This window comes from Hyla sarda, chromosome 10, assembly GCF_029499605.1.
Source record: "Hyla sarda isolate aHylSar1 chromosome 10, aHylSar1.hap1, whole genome shotgun sequence".
In the NCBI taxonomy this organism is placed as follows: domain Eukaryota; kingdom Metazoa; phylum Chordata; class Amphibia; order Anura; family Hylidae; genus Hyla; species Hyla sarda.
Window position 1 is genome coordinate 5,179,002 of NC_079198.1, and position 21,995 is coordinate 5,200,996.

A 21,995-nucleotide genomic window follows, 5' to 3' on the forward strand; every position below is an offset into this window, starting at 1 on the left:
ATGATGTTCAGGGTGTGTAGAAAGCTGGGTGCCTTATAGTACAGCTTCTAGTGATGGTTGTGAATGCAGATGATGGCAGCTGCTCTTACACACAGAGACACTCAGGACCCCGGGGAATCCACCACATCTGTATTCCCATTCCTATCTGGACATAGGGCCACAGCCCCAGACAATAAACCCCAAACTTCCCACTGACATGTGATGGACCCAGGAGAGAGAAGATGGAATGTGACAGCCGCCCACAGGAAACCACTGACGGGACCGCGAGAAACGCAGAACCACCGACCTACGGCTACAAGGAGGATGATGGATGAGCGCAGCTGTCAGAAGACATCCATCCACTGGGAAACAATGATGGACGGCGACCAGGACCGACCAGACACAGCTGGAGGCAGCTGGACCAGCCCCACGTGTCCTCCAAAACCCCCAGAGAAGAAAAGAGGTCATGTCCAATCTACAGGGGCCCGGGAACCCGCATCACGTCCTATCAATAGAGGCCTAGAGGGCATTCTCGAATCTACAGGGGCCCAGGAACCCACATCATGTCCTATCAATAGAGGCCTAGAGGGCGTTCTCCAATCTACAGGGGCCCGGGAACCCGCATCATGTCCTATCAATAGAGGCCTGGAGGACCATCTCGAATCTACAGGGGCCCGGGAACCCGCATCATGTCCTATCAATAGAGGCCTGGAGGACCATTTCAAATTTACAGGGGCCCGGGAACCCGCATCACGTCCTATCAATAGAGGCCTGGAGGACTATCTCGAATCTACATGGGCCCAGGAACCCATATCATGTCCTATCAATAGAGGCCTAGAGGGCGTTCTCCAATCTACAGGGGCCCGGGAACCCGCATCATGTCCTATCAATAGAGGCCTGGAGGACCATCTCGAATCTACAGGGGCCCGGGAACCCGCATCATGTCCTATCAATAGAGGCCTGGAGGACCATTTCAAATTTACAGGGGCCCGGGAACCCGCATCACGTCCTATCAATAGAGGCCTGGAGGACTATCTCGAATCTACATGGGCCCAGGAACCCATATCATGTCCTATCAATAGAGGCCTAGAGGGCGTTCTCCAATCTACAGGGGCCCGGGAACCCGCATCATGTCCTATCAATAGAGGCCTGGAGGACCATCTCGAATCTACAGGGGCCCGGGAACCCGCATCATGTCCTATCAATAGAGGCCTGGAGGACCATTTCAAATTTACAGGGGCCCGGGAACCCGCATCACGTCCTATCAATAGAGGCCTGGAGGGCATTCTCGAATCTACATGGGCCCAGGAACCCATATCATGTCCTATCAATAGAGGCCTGGAGGGCGTTCTCGAATCTACAGGGGCCCAGGAACCCGCATCATGTCCTATCAATAGAGGAGGACAATGTCATATGTATAAGGGCCTGCAGGATCATATTTTATCTATAGGGTCCGGGAGGATCATGTCCTCTCTATAGGGGACAGGAGGATCAAGTCCTTTCTATAGGGGTCCAGGAGGATCAAGTCCTCCCTATAGGGGCCGGGAGGATCATGTCCTCTCTATTAGGGGCCGGGAGGTTCATGTCCTCTCTATAGGGGCCGGAAGGATCATGTCCTCTCTATAGGGGCCGGAAGGACCATGTCCTCTCTATAGGGGCCGGGAAGATCAAGTCCTCTCTATAGGGTCCGGGAGGATCATGTCCTCTCTATAGGGTCCGGGAGGATCATGTCCTCTCTATAGGGGCCGGGAGGATCATGTCCTCTCTATAGGGGCCGGAAGTATCATGCCCTCTCTATAGGGACCGGGAGGATCATGTCCTCTCTATAGGGGCCGGGAGGATCATGTCCTCTCTATAGGGGCCGGGAGGATCATGTCCTCTCTATAGGGGCCGGGAGGATCATGTCCTCTCTATAGGGGCCGGGAGGATCATGTCCTCTCTATAGGGGCCGGGAGGATCAAGTCCTCTCTATAGGGGCCGGGAGGATCAAGTCCTCTCTATAGGGGCCGGGAGGATCAAGTCCTCTCTATAGGGGCCGGGAGGATCAAGTCCTCTCTATAGGGGCCTGGAGGATCAAGTCCTCTCTATAGGGGCCGGGAGGATCAAGTCCTCTCTATAGGGGCCGGGAGGATCAAGTCCTCTCTATAGGGGCCGGGAAGATCAAGTCCTCTCTATAGGGGCCGGGAGGATCAAGTCCTCTCTATAGGGGCCGGAAGGATCATGTCCTCTTTATAGGGTCCGGAAGGATCATGTCCTTTCTATAGGAGCGAGAGGTTCATGTCCTCTCTATAGGGGCCTGGATGATTGTGTTCTATCATTAGAGGCCTGAAAGATTATGTCTTATCAATAGGGGCATGGGAAGCAGCTTCATATCCTCTCTATAGGAGCCTGCAGGATCACATGCTATCTATAGGGGTCTGTTGGATCATGTCTTCTCTATAGGGGCCGGGAGGATCAAGTCCTCTCTATAGGGGCCGGGAGGATCATGTCCTCTCTATAGGGGCCTGGAGGATCATGTCCTCTCTATAGGGGCCTGTTGGATCATGTCCTCTCTATAGGGGCCTGTTGGATCATGTCCTCTCTATAGGGGCCTGTTGGATCATGTCCTCTCTATAGGGGCCTGTTGGATCATGTCCTCTCTATAGGGGCCTGTTGGATCATGTCCTCTCTATAGGGGCCTGTTGGATCATGTCCTCTCTATAGGGGCCTGGAGGATCATGTCATTTCATTAGGGGCCTGGAAGTAATGTTCTCTATATAGAGGCCTGGAAATAATGTATTTTCTATAGGTGCCTGCAGGATCATGTGCTATCTATAGGGGCCTGAGAAGGACTGTGTCATCTCTATAGGGGATGTCACACACGCAGCTGTAATCCCTGTAGAAGAATGGGTGTAATATGGCATGAGGAAAAGCCGTCCAGAAGAAGGCACAATGCACCCGTGTGTCTGACTGAGAAGAGGAAACGTGTGACATGCAGCGTAACCCAGATACCTGCCCAACTGCACGTCTGCACAATGTACACACCAGGCACTGAGGGGTTAACACACAGCTGAGGGAATAGAAAGTGGACAGAGCTGTATACAGCCACCAATATACATTATACAACTACAACATGCACCCTCCTCAAGCCCCGTAATATCACACGATTAGTGGTGTCAGCACATGCACAGGAGTGGTGGTGGTGGTGGGGGGTAGGGGGCACACACCGCCAGCACAGGAGCAGGAGGCACACACACCGCCAGCACTGGAGCAGGGGGCACACACACCGCCAGCACTGGAGCAGGGGGCACACACACCTACAGCACTGGAGCAGGGGGCACACACCGCCAGCACTGGAGCAGGGGGCACACACCGCCAGCACTGGAGCAGGGGGCACACACACCGCCAGCACTGGAGCAGGAGGCACACACACCGCCAGCACTGGAGCAGGGGGCACACACACCGCCAGCACTGGAGCAGGGGGCACACACACCGCCAGCACTGGAGCAGGGGGCACACACACCTACAGCACTGGAGCAGGGGGCACACACACCTACAGCACTGGAGCAGGGGGCACACACCGCCAGCACTGGAGCAGGGGGCACACACACCGCCAGCACTGGAGCAGGAGGCACACACCGCCAGCACTGGAGCAGGAGGCACACACACCGCCAGCACTGGAGCAGGAGGCACACACCGCCAGCACTGGAGCAGGAGGCACACACCGCCAGCACTGGAGCAGGGGGCACACACACCGCCAGCACTGGAGCAGGAGGCACACACCGCCAGCACTGGAGCAGGAGGCACACACCGCCAGCACTGGAGCAGGAGGCACACACACCGCCAGCACTGGAGCAGGGGGCACACACACCACCAGCACTGGAGCAGGGGGCACAGACACCTACAGCACTGGAGCAGGGGGCACACACCGCCAGCACTGGAGCAGGGGGCACACACCGCCAGCACTGGAGCAGGGGGCACACACCGCCAGCACTGGAGCAGGGGGCACACACCGCCAGCACTGGAGCAGGGGGCACACACCGCCAGCACTGGAGCAGGGGGCACACACACCGCCAGCACTGGAGCAGGGGGCACACACACCGCCAGCACTGGAGCAGGGGGCACACACACCTACAGCACTGGAGCAGGGGGCACACACCGCCAGCACTGGAGCAGGGGGCACACACACCGCCAGCACTGGAGCAGGGGGCACACACACCTACAGCACTGGAGCAGGGGGCACACACCGCCAGCACTGGAGCAGGGGGCACACACACCGCAAGCACTGGAGCAGGAGGCACACACCGCCAGCACTGGAGCAGGGGGCACACACACCGCCAGCACTGGAGCAGGAGGCACACACCGCCAGCACTGGAGCAGGAGGCACACACACCGCCAGCACTGGAGCAGGAGGCACACACCGCCAGCACTGGAGCAGGGGGCACACACACCTACAGCACTGGAGCAGGGGGCACACACCGCCAGCACTGGAGCAGGGGGCACACACACCTACAGCACTGGAGCAGGGGGCACACACACCTACAGCACTGGAGCAGGGGGCACACACCGCCAGCACTGGAGCAGGGGGCACACACCGCCAGCACTGGAGCAGGAGGCACACACACCGCCAGCACTGGAGCAGGGGGCACACACACCGCCAGCACTGGAGCAGGAGGCACACACCGCCAGCACTGGAGCAGGGGGCACACACACCTACAGCACTGGAGCAGGGGGCACACACACCTACAGCACTGGAGCAGGGGGCACACACCGCCAGCACTGGAGCAGGGGGCACACACACCGCCAGCACTGGAGCAGGGGGCACACACACCGCCAGCACTGGAGCAGGAGGCACACACACCGCCAGCACTGGAGCAGGGGGCACACACACCGCCAGCACTGGAGCAGGAGGCACACACACCGCCAGCACTGGAGCAGGGGGCACACACACCGCCAGCACTGGAGCAGGGGGCACACACACCGCCAGCACTGGAGCAGGGGGCACACACCGCCAGCACTGGAGCAGGGGGCACACACCGCCAGCACTGGAGCATGGGGCACACACCGCCAGCACTGGAGCAGGGGGCACACACCGCCAGCACTGGAGCAGGGGGCACACACACCGCCAGCACTGGAGCAGGGGGGGCACACACAGCCAGCACTGGAGCAGGGGGCACACACCGCCAGCACTGGAGCAGGGGGCACACACACCGCCAGCACTGGAGCAGGGGGCACACACCGCCAGCACTGGAGCAGGGGGCACACACCGCCAGCACTGGAGCAGGGGGCACACACCGCCAGCACTGGAGCAGGGGGCACACACCGCCAGCACTGGAGCAGGGGGCACACACACCGCCAGCACTGGAGCAGGGGGGGCACACACAGCCAGCACTGGAGCAGGGGGCACACACCGCCAGCACTGGAGCAGGGGGCACACACACCGCCAGCACTGGAGCAGGGGGCACACACCGCCAGCACTGGAGCAGGGGGCACACACCGCCAGCACTGGAGCAGGGGGCACACACCGCCAGCACAACTTACTCAGGAACGGTTCTTGGTCCAGTTCAGAGACACTCATACGTGCCAACTGTGGAGCTAAGGGGGTCACCACAGACCCTGAGGAATGGTGGACAGGGGATGAGGGGTACAGGAGACAAAAGTGAAAGATTGAAGAGAACAGATGAGGAGATTGTTCATGGCTCCAGCAACACATATTCAGCTGAAGGAAAACGACATTAGAGAAGATGACCCCCCCCCCCCAATCCACGCCGTGTGCCAGGAGCCCCCACAGACTGACACAGATGCTGCACTACTGGGAACAGCCACAGGGCTTATTATGTTATGGTCACTGACCTATAGTCGTGTTCATCCTGTGCTGTCTGGTTCATAAATAGAATAAGAGGACCTTACATATCTAAGCATCCTATCTGGGCCGGACCTATAGCCGGGCCAGGACCTCATGCACTGCAGTATCCTATCTGAGACCTATAGCTGTGTTCATCCTGGGCTGCCTGGTTCATATATAGAATGCCAGGACCTCACATTCTGCAGGATCCTATCTGGGCCGGACCTATAGCTATGTTCATCCTGATCTGTCTGGTTCATAGAATGCCAGGACCTCATGCACTGCAGTATCCTATCTGAGCCTGACCTATAGCTGTGTTCATCCTGATCTGTCTGGTTCATACACAGAATACCAGGACCTCATGCACTGCAGTATCATATCTGGGCCGGACCTATAGTTGTGTTCATCCTGATCTGTCTGGTTCATAGAATGCCAGGACCTCATTCCCTGCAGGATCCTATATAGGCCTGACCTATAGCTGTGTTCATCCTGATCTGTCTGGTTCATATACAGAATGCCAGGACCTCATGTACTGCAGCATCCTTTCTGAGCCTGACCTATAGTTGTGTTCATCCTGATCTGTCTGGTTCATACATAGAATGCCAGGACCTTATACACTGCAGCATCCTATCTGAGCCTTACCTTTAGCTGTGTTCATCCTGATCTGTCTGGTTCATACATAGAATGCCAGGACCTTATACACTGCAGCATCCTATCTGAGCCTGACCTTTAGCTGTGTTCATCCTGATCTGTCTGATTCATACATAGAATGCCAGGACCTTATACACTGCAGCATCCTATCTGAGCCTGACCTTTAGCTGTGTTCATCCTGATCTGTCTGATTCATACATAGAATGCCAGGACCTTATACACTGCAGCATCCTATCCGAGCCTGACCTTTAGCTGTGTTCATCCTGATCTGTCTGGTTCATACATAGAATGCCAGGACCTTATACACTGCAGCATGCTATCTGGGCCGGACCTATAGCTGTGTTCATCCTGATCTGTCTGGTTCATACATAGAATGCCAGGACCTCATGTACTGCAGTATCCTATCTGGGCCGGACCTATAGTTGTGTTCATCCTGATCTGTCTGGTTCATACATAGAATGCCAGGACCTCATGTACTGCAGTATCCTATCTGGGCCGGACCTATAGTTGTGTTCATCCTGAGCTGTCTGGTTCATACATAGAATGCCAGGACCTTATACACTGCAGCATCCTATCTGGGCCGGACCTATAGCTGTGTTCATCCTGATCTGTCTGGTTCATAGAATGCCAGGACCTCATGTACTGCAGCATCCTATCTGGGCCGGACCTACAGATCTGGTCATCCCAAGCTATACTCCTCAGTGATGACATTCCCTTGTGTTTCGGAGGACTCCCTCATCCACCGTCCAGTAAGCGACCCATCATGGGGCCTTGTTTTTTTGGCTCCGGCACGCAGCATGTGGGGTCGGGAACGTTCCCTGCGCTGCTGGACAGGGGCCCCGGCTCAGTTTTCAGAGACATGTGTCCATCTATTTATATCCCGGTGATAATGAAATGTGCCTGTCCTTCCTGTTTATTTAACACTACATACGAGGACGGCAGCCAGCCTGGCATACCCTGCGCCAACCACAGTGCCAAAGGGTGGACTGTAGCCGACTACACGCGGTGGGTGTGACGGACGCATGGCGGTCATCCTTACCTGTAGAGAAGGAGGTGATGGTTGAGGTTGAGACGGTTGGGAATCCTTCGGTTTCGGGGAGGCCGCTGCCGATCTCACTGCTGCCGCGGTCATCTGTGGAGATGGAAAACACATAAGTCTGGGGTCTACAATATGGGGTGGTCCACCCCCATAACTATATGCTATATAAGAGTGGTCTTAAAACTGTGGATGTATAGATGTTGCAAAACTACAACTCCCAGCATGCCCAAACAGCTGTTGTATCAATGCATTTCATTACTGCAACTGGGTCATGTGATCATCAGTCCGACTGCAAAGAATATCATTGCTTATTGCAGTATTTTCAAACCAGAGTGCCTCCAGCTGTTGCAAAACTACAACTCCCAGCATGTCCAGACAGCCGTTGGCTGTCCGGGCATGCTAGGAGTTGTAGTTTTGCAACAGCTGAAGGTCCACAGTTTGGAGACCACTGTACTATATGCTATAAATGGCTGCCTTAAGCTTAAAGGGGTTATCCAGGAAAAAAACTTTTTTTTTATATCTCAACTGGCTCCAGAAAGTTAAACAGATTTGCAAATGACTTCTATTAAAAAATCTTAATCCTTTCAGTACTTATGAGCTGCTGAAGTTGAGTTGTTCTTTTCTGTCTAAGTGCTCTCTGATGACACCTGTCTCGGGAACTGTCCAGGGTAGAAGTAAATCCCCATAGCAAACTTCTTCTACTCTGTGCAGTTCCCGAGACAAGCAGAGATGTCAGCGGAGAGCGCTGTTGCCAGACAGAAAAGAACAACTCAACTTCAGCAGCTGATAATTATTGGAAGGATTAAGATTTTTTTTAATAAAAGTAATTTACAAATCTGTTTAACTTTCTGAAGCCAGTTGATATATAAAAAAAAAGTTTTTCCTGGAATACCCCTTTAATAAGAATAAGCAGTACAATATAATAAGCAAAAAGGGAATATTACTATATGGTCTCTGTTGCCGTGTTCATCCTGAACTGCCTGGTTCATGAACAGAATACAAGAACCATATGCCCCGCAGCATCCTAAGTGAGTAGGACCTATAGCAGTGTTCATCCTGAGCTGCCTGGTTCATAAATTCAATGCCAGGATCTCATGCACTGCAGCATCCTATCTGGTCCGGACCTATAACTGTGTTCATCCTAATCTGCCTGGTTCATGAATACGATGCCAGAACCATATGCACCACAGCCTCCTACGTGAGTAGGACCTATAGCTGTGTTCATCCTGAGCTGTCTGGTTCATGATTATGATGTCAGAACCTCATACACTGCAGCATCCTATCTGGAACCTATAGATGTGTCTATCCTAAGCTTCCTGGTTCATAATTAGGATACCAGAACCATATGCACCACAGCATCCTATGTGAGTAGGATCTATAGCTGTGTTTATACTGAGCTTCCTGTTTCATGAAAAGAATGCCAGGACCTTATGCACTGCAGTATCCTATCTGGGACCTATAGCCGTGTTCATCCTGAGCTGCCTGGTTCAGAAATAGAATTCCAGGACCTCATGCACTGCAGTATCCTATCTGGGACCTATAGCAGTGTTCATCCTGAGCTGCCTGGTTCAGAAATAGAATGCCAGGACCTCATGCACTGCAGTATCCTATCTGGGACCTATAGCCGTGTTCATCCTGAGCTGCCTGGTTCAGAAATAGAATTCCAGGACCTCATGCACTGCAGTATCCTATCTGGGACCTATAGCAGCGTTCATCCTGAGCTGCCTGGTTCAGAAATAGAATGCCAGGACCTCATGCACTGCAGTATCCTATCTGGGACCTATAGCCGTGTTCATCCTGAGCTGCCTGGTTCAGAAATAGAATTCCAGGACCTCATGCACTGCAGTATCCTATCTGGGACCTATAGCAGCGTTCATCCTGAGCTGCCTGGTTCAGAAATAGAATGCCAGGACCTCATGCACTGCAGTATCCTATCTGGGACCTATAGCTGTATTCATCCTGAGCTGCCTGGTTCAGAAATAGAATGCCAGGACCTCATGCACTGCAGTATCCTATCTGGGCCTGACCTATATCTGGGTTCATCCTGATCTGTCTGGTTCATACATAGAATGCCAGGACCTCATTCCTATCTGTCCAGGTCAGTGTTTCCCAACCAGGGTGCCTCCAGCTGTTGCAAAACTACAACTCCCAGCATGCCCGGACAGCCAAAGGCTGTCCGGGCATGCTGGGAGTTGTAGTTTTGCAACAGCTGGAGGCACCCTGGTTAGGAAACACTGGTCCAGGTGATAGGTTACTTGTAGTATTATGTGCGAGGACACAGGTCACATAAGGGGAAAGTCATAAAGCCTCAAATAACTGAGCAAAGTTCACTCTCAATGGATCCCTATAACAACAGACACGAGCGGCACCAAAGATGTGAACCAGGAGAAGCCTGATCCTGCAAAACGCTGCCGGCATTTATATATGGTAAAAATACAGTATAAAGTCCGCCAGAAACACCACTCTACTGGTTACAAGTGGTACTGCAACACTGGCTTCATGGATCCTGTAGGTAACAAAAGGAAAACCAGAAGAGCCCCAAAACATGTCCTGTGTCCCCCCTCATGTGACCCTTGTGCCCTCCTCACCCATCTTCACTCCCGACACCAAGAACATCTCACACCCCACAACCTGAAGGGTTAATAGTTAACAAGTGTTTCCTATAAAAGCGTCAGGTGAGAGGTTTATCTGCGGCCGGTGACACTTCCCTGATGTCTGACATTCCTTCATCTCTTTGCATTCCTGGGGGTGAAAGTACAGAAATGGCTGCAATTCACACAACGGGTACAAGAGCCGACCACGGCCTGCGCTCAGCCGCCACTCGCTGATAAAACCTGGCACAGAACTCCAGAGAAATCTCCTGCAAAATGCCAACACCTGGCACCGTGCCCGTATAGTGCAGCCTGAGGACACTGCTAATGTAATCTCCAGCTGTAAGACCTCAAGGGGTCACCCATACACCCGGATCCTCTACAACCAAATTCTGTGTATCCCCTCCACTGTACCAGATCCCACCTATCCCCTCCACTGTACAGGATCCCACATGTCCCCTACAATTAACCAGATCCCATGTATCATCTCCTCTGTACCAGATCCCATGTATCATCTCCTCTGTACCAGATCCAATTTATCACTTCCACTGTACCAGATCCCACGTGTCCCCTCCACTGAACCAGATCCCACGTGTCCCATCCGCTGAACCAGATCCCACGTGTCCCCTCCACTGAACCAGATTCCACATGTCCCCTCCACTGAAACAGATCCCACCTATCCCCTCCAGTGTACCAGATCCCACCTATCCCCTCCACTGTACCAGATCACACCTGTCCCCTCCACTGAACCAGATCCCACCTGTCCCCTCATCTGTACCAGATCCAATTTATCACCTCCACTGAACCAGATCCCACGTATCCCCTCCACTGAACCATATCCCACCTATCCCCTCCACTGTACTAGATCCCATGTATCCCCTCCACTGTACCAGATCCCACATATTATATCCACTGTACAAGATCCCACATATGATCTACACTGTATCAGATACCACGTATTCTCTCCCCTATACCAGATCCCATGTACCACCTTCACTGAACCAGATCCCATGTACACACAACTAGAGCCTATATATTATTCCCCCTGTACATGCCTCTAGATCCCATATATTATTCCCCATGTACATGCCTCAAGATCCCATGTATGAATCCCCCTGTACATGCCTCAAGATCCCATGATTCCCCCTGTACATGCTTCAAGATCCCATGTATGACTCCCCCTCTACATGCCTCTAGATCCCATGCATGATTCCCCCTGTACATGCCTCTAGATCCCATGTATGATTCCCCCTCTACATGCCTCTAGATCCCATGTATGATCCCCCCTGTACATACCTCTAGATCCCATGTGTGACCCCCCTGTACATACCTCTAGATCCCATGTGTGACCCCCCTGTACATGCCTCTAGATCCCATGTGTGACCCCCCTGTACATGCCTCTAGATCCCATGTGTGATCCCCCTGTACATGCCTCTAGATCCCATGTGTGATCCCCCTGTACATGCTTCTAGATCCCATGTGTGATTCCCCCTGTACATGCCTCTAGATCCCATGTGTGATTCCCCCTGTACATGCCTCTAGATCCCATGTGTGATTCCCCCTGTACATGCCTCTAGATCCCATGTATGATTCCCCCTGTACATGCCTCTAGATCCCATGTATGATTCCCCCTGTACATGCCTCTAGATCCCATGTATGATTCCCCCTGTACATGCCTCTAGATCCCATGTATGATTCCCCCTGTACATGCCTCTAGATCCCATGTATGATTCCCCCTGTACATGCCTCTAGATCCCATGTTTGATCCCCCTGTACATGCCTCTAGATCCCATGTATGATTCCCCCTGTACATGCCTCTAGATCCCATGTATGATTCCCCCTGTACATGCCTCTAGATCCCATGTATGATTCCCCCTGTACATGCCTCTAGATCCCATGATTCCCCCTGTACATGCTTCAAGATCCCATGTATGATTCCCCCTGTACATGCCTCTAGATCCCATGTATGATTCCCCCTGTACATGCCTCTAGATCCCATGTATGATTCCCCCTGTACATGCCTCTAGATCCCATGTATGATTTCCCCTGTACATGCCTCTAGAGCCCATGTATGATTTCCCCTGTACATGCCTCTAGATCCCATGTGTGACCCCCCTGTACATGTCTCTAGATCCCATGTATGATTCCCCCTGTACATGCCTCTAGATCCCATGCATGATTCCCCCTGTACATGCCTCTAGATCCCATGTATGATTCCCCCTCTACATGCCTCTAGATCCCATGTATGATCCCCCCTGTACATACCTCTAGATCCCATGTGTGACCCCCCTGTACATACCTCTAGATCCCATGTGTGACCCCCCTGTACATGCCTCTAGATCCCATGTGTGACCCCCCTGTACATGCCTCTAGATCCCATGTGTGATCCCCCTGTACATGCCTCTAGATCCCATGTGTGATCCCCCTGTACATGCCTCTAGATCCCATGTGTGATTCCCCCTGTACATGCCTCTAGATCCCATGTGTGATTCCCCCTGTACATGCCTCTAGATCCCATGTGTGATTCCCCCTGTACATGCCTCTAGATCCCATGTATGATTCCCCCTGTACATGCCTCTAGATCCCATGTATGATTCCCCCTGTACATGCCTCTAGATCCCATGTATGATTCCCCCTGTACATGCCTCTAGATCCCATGTATGATTCCCCCTGTACATGCCTCTAGATCCCATGTTTGATCCCCCTGTACATGCCTCTAGATCCCATGTGTGACCCCCCTGTACATGCCTCTAGATCCCATGTATGATTCCCCCTATACATGCCTCTAGATCCCATGTATGATCCCCCTGTACATGCCTCTAGATCCCATGTACGATTCCCCCTGTACATGCCTCTAGATCCCATGTATGATTCCCCCTGTACATGCCTCTAGATCCCATGTATGATTTCCCCTGTACATGCCTCTAGATCCCATGTGTGACCCCCGAGTACATGTCTCTAGATCCCATGTGTGACTCCCCTGTACATGCCTCTAGATCCCATGTGTGACCCCCCTGTACATGCCTCTAGATCCCATGTATGATTCCCCCTGTACATGCCTCTAGATCCCATGTATGATTCCCCCTGTACATGCCTCTAGATCCCATGTATGATTCCCCCTGTACATGCCTCTAGATCCCATGTATGATTCCCCCTGTACATGCCTCTAGATCCCATGTACGATTCCCCCTGTACATGCCTCTAGATCCCATGTATGATTCCCCCTGTACATGCCTCTAGATCCCATGTATGATTTCCCCTGTACATGCCTCTAGATCCCATGTGTGATCCCCCTGTACATGTCTCTAGATCCCATGTGTGACTCCCCTGTACATGCCTCTAGATCCCATGTGTGACCCCCCTGTACATGCCTCTAGATCCCATGTATGATTCCCCCTGTACATGCCTCTAGATCCCATGTATGATTCCCCCTGTACATGCCTCTAGATCCCATGTATGATTCCCCCTGTACATGCCTCTAGATCCCATGTATGATTCCCCCTGTACATGCCTCTAGATCCCATGTACGATTCCCCCTGTACATGCCTCTAGATCCCATGTATGATTCCCCCTGTACATGCCTCTAGATCCCATGTATGATTCCCCGTGTACATGCCTCTAGATCCCATGTGTGACCCCCTGTACATGCCTCTAGATCCCATATGTGACCCCCCTGTACATGCCTCTAGATCCCATGTATGATTCCCCCTGTACATGCCTCTAGAGCCCCACGCTCCTGTGTTCTGTAGCATAAACCTGATGACTTTTTCCACACATTATCCAGACAAGGACCGTCCAGGATTAGTCACTGACTCTTTCCTGCATTTCTTCATTGTTATTTCCATGCTCCCTGAGGTGCAGAGAGTCAGCGATGTATTGGGACCTGAAATAATGTCACTGCACAAACATAGGAAGCGTCCAGGATGTCCTGTGATGTCGCTGACACTGTGTGCACAGACCTCCACCTGATCATTACAAATTCATCAATGAAAACCTTTCTCCAGTCTGTATCTATAAAGTCCGATGCACACGGCTGTATTATTGCTGCTTTTTGTACAGAAGTGCAAATCTAGTGCATGGGTTGTACCATGGCTGTAGGAAGTCAGTCAGGTGCTGGCATGGTTGTAGGTGGTGGTGGCATGGCTTTAGTCAGGGGCAGTCAGGTGGTGGGATGGCTGTAGACAGGGTAGTCAGGCAGTGACATGGCTGTAGACAGGGTAGTCAGACAGTGGCATGGCTTTAGTCAGGGGCAGTCAGGTGGTGACATGGCTGTAGACAGGGTAGTCAGGTGCTGACATGGCTGTAGAAGGTTTAGTCAGGTGCTGACATGGCTGTAGACAGGGTAGTCAGGTGGTGGGATGGCTGTAGACCGGGGTAGTCAGGGGGTGACATGGCTGTAGACCGGGGTAGTCAGGGGGTGACATGGCTGTAGACCGGGGTAGTCAGGGGGTGACATGGCTGTAGACAGGGTAGTCAGGGGGTGACATGGCTGTAGAAGGTGTAGTCAGGTGGTGACATGGCTGTAGACAGGGTAGTCAGGGGGTGACATGGCTGTAGACAGGGTAGTCAGGCGGTGACATGGCTGTAGACAGGGTAGTCAGGCGGTGACATGGCTGTAGAAGGTTTAGTCAGGTGCTGACATGGCTGTAGACAGGGTAGTCAGGTGGTGGGATGGCTGTAGACCGGGGTAGTCAGGGTGTGACATGGCTGTAGACCGGGATAGTCAGGGGGTGACATGGCTGTAGACAGGGTAGTCAGGGGGTGACATGGCTGTAGACAGGGCAGTCAGGTGGTGGCATGGCTGTAGACAGGGTAGTCAGGCGCTGACATAGCTGTAGACAGGGGCAGTCACACGGTGGCATGGCTGTAGACAGGGGCAGTCAAGCAGTGGCATGGCTGTAGACAGGGGCAGTCAAGCAGTGGCATGGCTGTAGACAGGGGCAGTCAGACAGTGGCATGGCTGTAGATGAGGTAGTCAGGCGGTGGCATGGCTGTAGATGAGGTAGTCAGGCGGTGGCATGGCTGTAGACAGGGGCAGTCAGGCGGTGGCATGGCTGTAGATGAGGTAGTCAGGAGGTGGCATGGCTGTAGACACGGGCAGTCAGGCGGTGGCATGGCTGTAGACAGGGGCAGTCAGGCGGTGGCATGGCTGTAGACAGGGGCAGTCAGGCGGTGGCATGGCTGTAGACGGGGTAGTCAGGCGGTGGTATGGCTGTAGACAGGGGCAGTCAGGCGGTGGCATGGCTGTAGACAGGGGCAGTCAGGCGGTGGCATGGCTGTAGAGTGGGGCAGTAAGGTAACTGACTGCAGCATACTTGATTTAAAGCTGCCCTTACCTCCAGATGCTTCATCTGCCATAAAGTCTTCATCATCACCCAGGTCCCCATAACCCCATCGATGTGATCCTGGTCGTGTCTCGGCCTCATTCTCTGGGAAATATACCTCATCCAAAACTCTGGAACAGTGAGAGATCTGTAAAATAACGATCACAAGATGAGTGAGAATACATATGTATATAAGAACAGTCTACCGGACACTGGTCATATGTGGATGATAGTAGTCTACCGGACACTGGTCATATGCGGATGATAGTAGTCTACTGGACACTGGTCATATGTGGATGATAGTAGTCTACAGGACACTGGTCCTATGTGGATGATAGTAGTCTACTGGACACTGGTCATATGTGGATGATAGTAGTCTACTGGACACTGGTCATATGTGGATGATAGTAGTCTACAGGACACTGGTCATATGTGGATGATAGTAGTCTACAGGACAATGGTCATATGTGGATGATAGTGGTCTACAGGACAATGGTCATATGTGGATGATAGTGGTCTACAGGACAATGGTCATATGTGGATGATAGTAGTCTACAGGACACTGGTCATATGTGGATGATAGTGGTCTACAGGACACTAGTCATATGTGGATTATAGTAGTCTACTGGACACTGGTCATATGTGGATGATAGTAGTCTACTGGACACTGGTCATATGTGGATGATAGTAGTCTACTGGACACTGGTCATATGTGGATGATAGTAGTCTACAGGACACTGGTCCTATGTGGATGATAGTAGTCTACAGGACACTGGTCATATGTGGATGATAGTGGTCTACAGGACACTGGTCATATGTGGATTATAGTAGTCTACTGGACACTGGTCATATGTGGATGATAGTGGTCTACAGGACACTGGTCATATGTGGATGATAGTAGTCTACTGGACACTGGTCATATGTGGATGATAGTAGTCTACTGGACACTGGTCATATGTGGATGATAGTAGTCTACAGGACACTGGTCATATGTGGATGATAGTAGTCCACAGGACAATGGTATTGTACAACAAGCATTTTTAAATGTAAGATAGTGTCAAGGGGTTCATGTGACAATTGGTTACAGAATGAACCTTCATTTCCTCCAGACCATAGGGCACTAAGAACACTGGACTCATGAGAAAGCCTTATATGCATCCCTCTCAGAAATGTGCTATTATTTCATTAAAATCCGCCTACAGACCATGTAGACCATCCGCTCATCACAGAAGCATGACACTGGTGGGCAGATCGGCTGCATGAGGTCAATTTAACCCTTTCTCCATTCTAAATGCAATCATTTAGTGGCTATGTATCCGTATAGGATGATATTCACAAAAAGTCACCAAAACAAGGTGGCATAGAGAGAAGGTCAGACAATGTCTATCATGCTCATATTTTTAGGAACATAATTTTACCTGAACATAAAGGTCCTGAGTGACACATGAATCCCACCTCCCTGTCCTGACTATCCCCCTCCTCGGCTCATCAGACCGCATGAAGAGTGGAATGTGTTGTAACAGCACTTTCCTGTGCAAATACGCCAGGGCTTATGATCACAGGACGATCAGGCAGGGAACAAAGGGATTTAAGGCCAACATAAAAGGTGTTTAATCAGCTTGGGCTGAGCTGAATGAGAGATGGAGCCCTGGAAGAGCCACAGGGAAACGCGGGGTGGCGTTCCATGCAGTCCCTAAATGCCACTATGCAAGATACTGGAATACAGGTCTAGAGCCACCATTGGTGCACCTGGGATACCAACAGCCGAGCTTCAGACCAGGGAACACATGGATCATGGGAAATGGAAAACAGCTGCTTGTCATTGGTTGGATGAATTCGTCTTGTAGTCCTAGGTAACAAGATTAAAGTCAGTTCTTCTGGAAGCTGCATGTAGAAACCCCCTATCTGTACGGCAGCAATAGATCCTTCTGGATATACAAAGTATAACAGGCCCATCACTTCCATCATCCCTGTCCCCAAGAGCTCACAATCTAAATGTCTCTACTGACAGTGCCACTGCTGACAGTAAGACTGAAAGTCCCGTTCTCAGGTAGAGAAGAGGAAATTACTTCCAATGGGAAGACTTCTACTAAGTGGCAGAGACGGGCACACCACTGTCAAAAAGCCTTTTCCTATGGGGAGTTAAGGGGAGACATCCACTAATATAAAGATAGGGGAGACGTTCTCCAATGGAGTAAGAAGCGGAGAAGTCTTCCAATGGGTGAAAAGGGAAGAACTTTCCAATGGTGAGAGAAGGGGAAATCTCTTCCATTGGGGAGACCTCTACTAAATGGGAGAGAGGGGTACACCACTGCTAATGGGCCTCTTCCTATGATGGAGAGATGTTCTTCGCTGAATAGAAAAGGTGGAGATGTCATGTGATGGAGTGAAAAGGGGAAATGTCCTCTGATGGAGAGAGAAGGGGAGACCTTTTCCAAAGCTGAGAGAAGGGGGTAATCTCTTCCATTGCTGAAACCTCTACTAATTGGGAGAGAGGGGTACACCACTGCTGCTTGGAAGAAATGTGGTCAGAGACAGTCAACAACTACAGATCTCTGAATTTTTATAGTTAATCTAGGGTAAGGCTCTGCTGTGACATGATCATATGATCCCCATTTAGGCAGTGAACCACATCATTGTCTTCTTGTTCCCGGTCCGCATACAGCAGGGAAGAGGTTAAACGTGTTACAGCGGAGTTGGCCGAAGCAGCGCCAGTTCTCATCCGTCCAGCTGGCATCCCCTGGGTTTTGGATGTTATTTGGTTTGTAGTAAGAAGGATCTGATCTGAATGTAGAAAACAATCATCAGGAATGGCGCAGAGCCAGGACGGTCATTCTCTTCTATTTATCCAGAAAATATTGACGCTGTTTATAAACAGGACATGGTGTTCTTGGAATTTCCTTCAGTGAGATGAGATCTGCAGGTGTCACCGCCACCCCTGCCGCATTCTCACCAAAACCAGACGCCCGCATTTTACCCATTGTTCCCGGGTATCAGTCATTTCAGAGTGCAGAATAACTGAATACAATTTGTCGCCTCGTTCTTAGAAAGTGGAGACCTTGGCAAACCCGCCAGGCCTGCGCTAAGCACCTTCAGATAAACCAGGATTAGGCTGAAAAGCTAATGATGGCCCTAAAACTGGCAGAAACCAGAAAATAGGATTTAGTGGGAATGGAGTAATCTGAGGGGGCATCGTGCAAAATGAGAGCGGCGAGTCAGGGGTCTGGATCAAACGACGCTGTTTGACAGAGGGGGGTGCAGACGCCTGGAAACTCACAGCACAATAACAATAATTTGAAAAAAAACCTAGGGGACAATGACAGAATTAACGCCCTACTGCCGGCACTCCTCTCCTGGTACTAGGGGCCGATTCTATTCACTCATCGCAGTCGTTCTTTGACAACGCGTCCACATGGTTCAGTTTTCCTGCTGCACATACTTCAGCCACACAAAGGCCATTGCTGGGGTCGGCACCCAAGACTGCTGAGAACGGGCATTTCTATTCATGAGATACTAAGCATCTATGTAATCTGTGCAGAGGAGTGAAATCCCAATGAAAGTCATTGCCATCTTCCTAGAAATGGAGCGCACACAGCTGCATGTAGTGCCGTTCACAATATTAAAAGGAAGAAAAGGGGTTATCCAGCATTTCGGTAAAATTCTTATCCTGTTGGGGGTGGGACAAAAAAAAAAAAAACACAATACTTACCTAGCCTCGATCCCCCACAGCTCCCATTTGGCTCAGTCTGGCCCCCTGATGTTCTCTCTTCTTTCGAGAGGAGATCTAATTGCAGGACCTGCCAGTTCAGCCAAATACTGGCCAAGACGGGACATAGCTGTGGCCAGTGATTGGCTGAGCAGACAGGTCCTGCTCCAAGTACTAATCTCAGAAGCAGGAAGAAGAAAGAAGATTGGGGGAACCAGATTGAGCCGAACAGGACAATCTGGGGGCCGAGATTGCGTATAGGGGGTGTTTTTGTATTCTTTCCACGTCCCCAGCAGGATATGAATTTTACCAAAACACCAGATAACTCCTTTGAAAGGCTTATCCAAAAATTGATTAAAAAAAAACAAAAAAACAATTGCCGATTTCTTCCAAAAACAGCACCACCACTGTCCTTAGGCTGTGTGTGGTATTACAATTTAGCTCCATTCACTTCAATTGAACTAAGCTGCAAAACCACACAAAGCCTGAAGAAATCATCTCTGTTTTCCTAATCCTGGAGGACCCCTTTATGAAAGATAAATATGGGAGCAGTAGGGAACTCATTCTATACTCCAGAACCCCCATAATGAACGGGTGTTGCTAGGGGTAAAACATGTTCAACTTTGAGAAATGGTTGGAAGTCAAAATAAAGGGGAAAAAAAATGTTTTCAAATCAACTGATGACAAAGTTATACAGGTTTGTAAATTACTAAAATCTATTTAAATATTTTATGTCTTCCAGTACTTATCAGCTGCTGTATGCTCCAAAGGAAGTCGTGTAGTCTTTCCAATCAGACAATGTGCTCTTTGCTGCCACCTCTTTCCGTGTCAGGAAAAGTCCAGAGCACCAGCAAATCCCCATAGAAAACTTCTTCTGCTCTGGACAGTTCCTGACATGGACAGAGGTGGCAGCAGAGAGCACTGTGGTCAGACTGGAAAGACTACATGACTTTCTCTGGAGCATACAGCAGCTGATAACTACTGGGAGACATAAGATTCTTAAATAGAAGCAATTAACAAAACTGTTTAACTTTCTGGCACCAGTTGATTTAAAAAAAAATTATTTCTCCAGAGTACCCCTTATGTGTCCCTCGGCCATTGCCCAAAGTAGAATAGAATACGGCTCATGAGGCTCAAAAGGTTGGGAACCTCCGATGTAATATATGAAATCAAACATCAAACAAAGAAATCCCAGCTCACCACCTCGAGGCCGTGCTCGGATTCTGTGCCCGGCAGGGCAAGTCAATTCGAACCAAACAAGCGATGATCCAGCACTTGCAAACGATAACAGTTTTATTGAAGATTACTGGACACAGGTAAAACCAACCATTCCGTCAGACGCGTTTCGAGCGCATCCGCTCGAAACGCGTCTGATGGAATGGTTGGTTTTACCTGTGTCCAGTAATCTTCAATAAAGCTGTTATCGTTTGCAAGAGCTGGATGCGCTCAAAACGCGACTGATGGAATGGTTGGTTTTACTTGCGTCCAGTAATCTTCAATAAAGCTGTTATCGTTTGCAAGTGCTGGATGCACTCGAAACGCGTTCAATCTTCAATAAAGCTGTTATCGTTTGCAAGTGCTGGATGCGCTCAATACGCGACTGATGGAATGGTTGGTTTTACCTGTGTCCAGTAATCTTCAAAAAAAGCGGTTATCGTTTGCAAGTGCTGGATCATTGCTTGTTTGTTTCGAATATATGAAAGCACCATGATAGAGCAGCCCCTAATTCTGGGACAGAGTGAGATCCACAGCATATCGCCCCCTCTACATCATATCCATTATGACACAACATATGGACAGGAATGTATGTCCTCGAACAACCCCTTTGTTGGAAAGTGACCAGACTTGTGATCAATGGGGGCGCTATTATAAAACAGTCCCTAGATCATCTCCTGTGTGACGTCAATTCTCAGTCTATATGGGTTACAAATGAAATGTAAGCACACACCGGGGGGGCACTACTGGAGGGGGTGTCTATGCATGCAGGTAGGTGTTGATGGTGGTGCCCCATTGCAGGTGGCGGCTGTAATTGATTTGTCTACACCAATTGACTCCATGGCGGTTCAGATTTTACACAGATGTGAACCTGTAGGACCATCACAGCTCCATGTGTGACCAGTGGTATCTGCTACGTGACTCCAAAAGACATGAGAGGAGAAAGGAGCGATGGAGCCTCAGAAGAGCAGATCCAGTACAGACCCCCTGCCAGAGGCTCTTATGCAATGTGTCCGCCACGACGCAGCACTAACCCATGAGAGTCAACCATCCTCATAGATGATGACCCATGACAGCGGCAGAACATCACTATCCTCCCCTGCTAGTTACTACTATGGGATGGGACGGATTTACTCACAATCACACAAATGCCAGAAAAGACCCCAGAACAGCTGCAGCCGCCTCCTCCTCTATGTCCATGGGAATGTATCTGGGGTTCAGGACAACAGCTGTCAGCTGGAGCAATAAAACAAAAACACTATGATCCTGACTGTACAAGAAACCAGGGACGCCCCCACAGATAGTCTATATACCCCAAGTATGCCCCATATACCAACCCACAGATGTAACCTACACATACACATAGATATCTATGTATGCCTGGAGAGCAATATAAGCACAGACAATCTTATAGGAAACATCACACCTCAACTAGAGGCCTGAAACTCCTCAAAACACCTAGAGAAGAGATCTCACCAAAAGGTGAAACTCCTCCATGGAACCAAGATAATCGCCCTGTAATGGGGCCCTAAATTGCTCCATGACACATAGAGAAGTCCTCACACCTCACCAGCAGATGAGAATCCTTCATGACAACTAGATAAGTCCCCATAACTCACCTAGAGACGTACATCCCCCATAACACTTAGAGAAATCCATAGAACTT

General features: G+C 50.9%; 1 protein-coding gene across 10 annotated transcripts in view; it reads right to left on the minus strand.

Annotated features, from left to right (window-relative positions):
• The window catches only part of HSPG2 (heparan sulfate proteoglycan 2), a 171,577-nt gene that overhangs the window by 82,987 nt on the left and 66,595 nt on the right, over positions 1-21,995 (minus strand). For 9 of the 10 annotated variants that reach the window (XM_056544202.1, XM_056544196.1, XM_056544195.1 and 6 more), the window contains exons 2-4: positions 15,421-15,556; positions 7,494-7,586; positions 5,500-5,574 (exon numbers count right to left, since the gene is read on the minus strand). In XM_056544202.1, coding sequence (XP_056400177.1) covers positions 5,500-5,574; positions 7,494-7,586; positions 15,421-15,556 — 304 coding nt within the window. The remainder of the gene's footprint in view (positions 1-5,499; positions 5,575-7,493; positions 7,587-15,420; positions 15,557-21,995) is intronic. The other variant, XM_056544198.1, reaches the window with a different exon arrangement.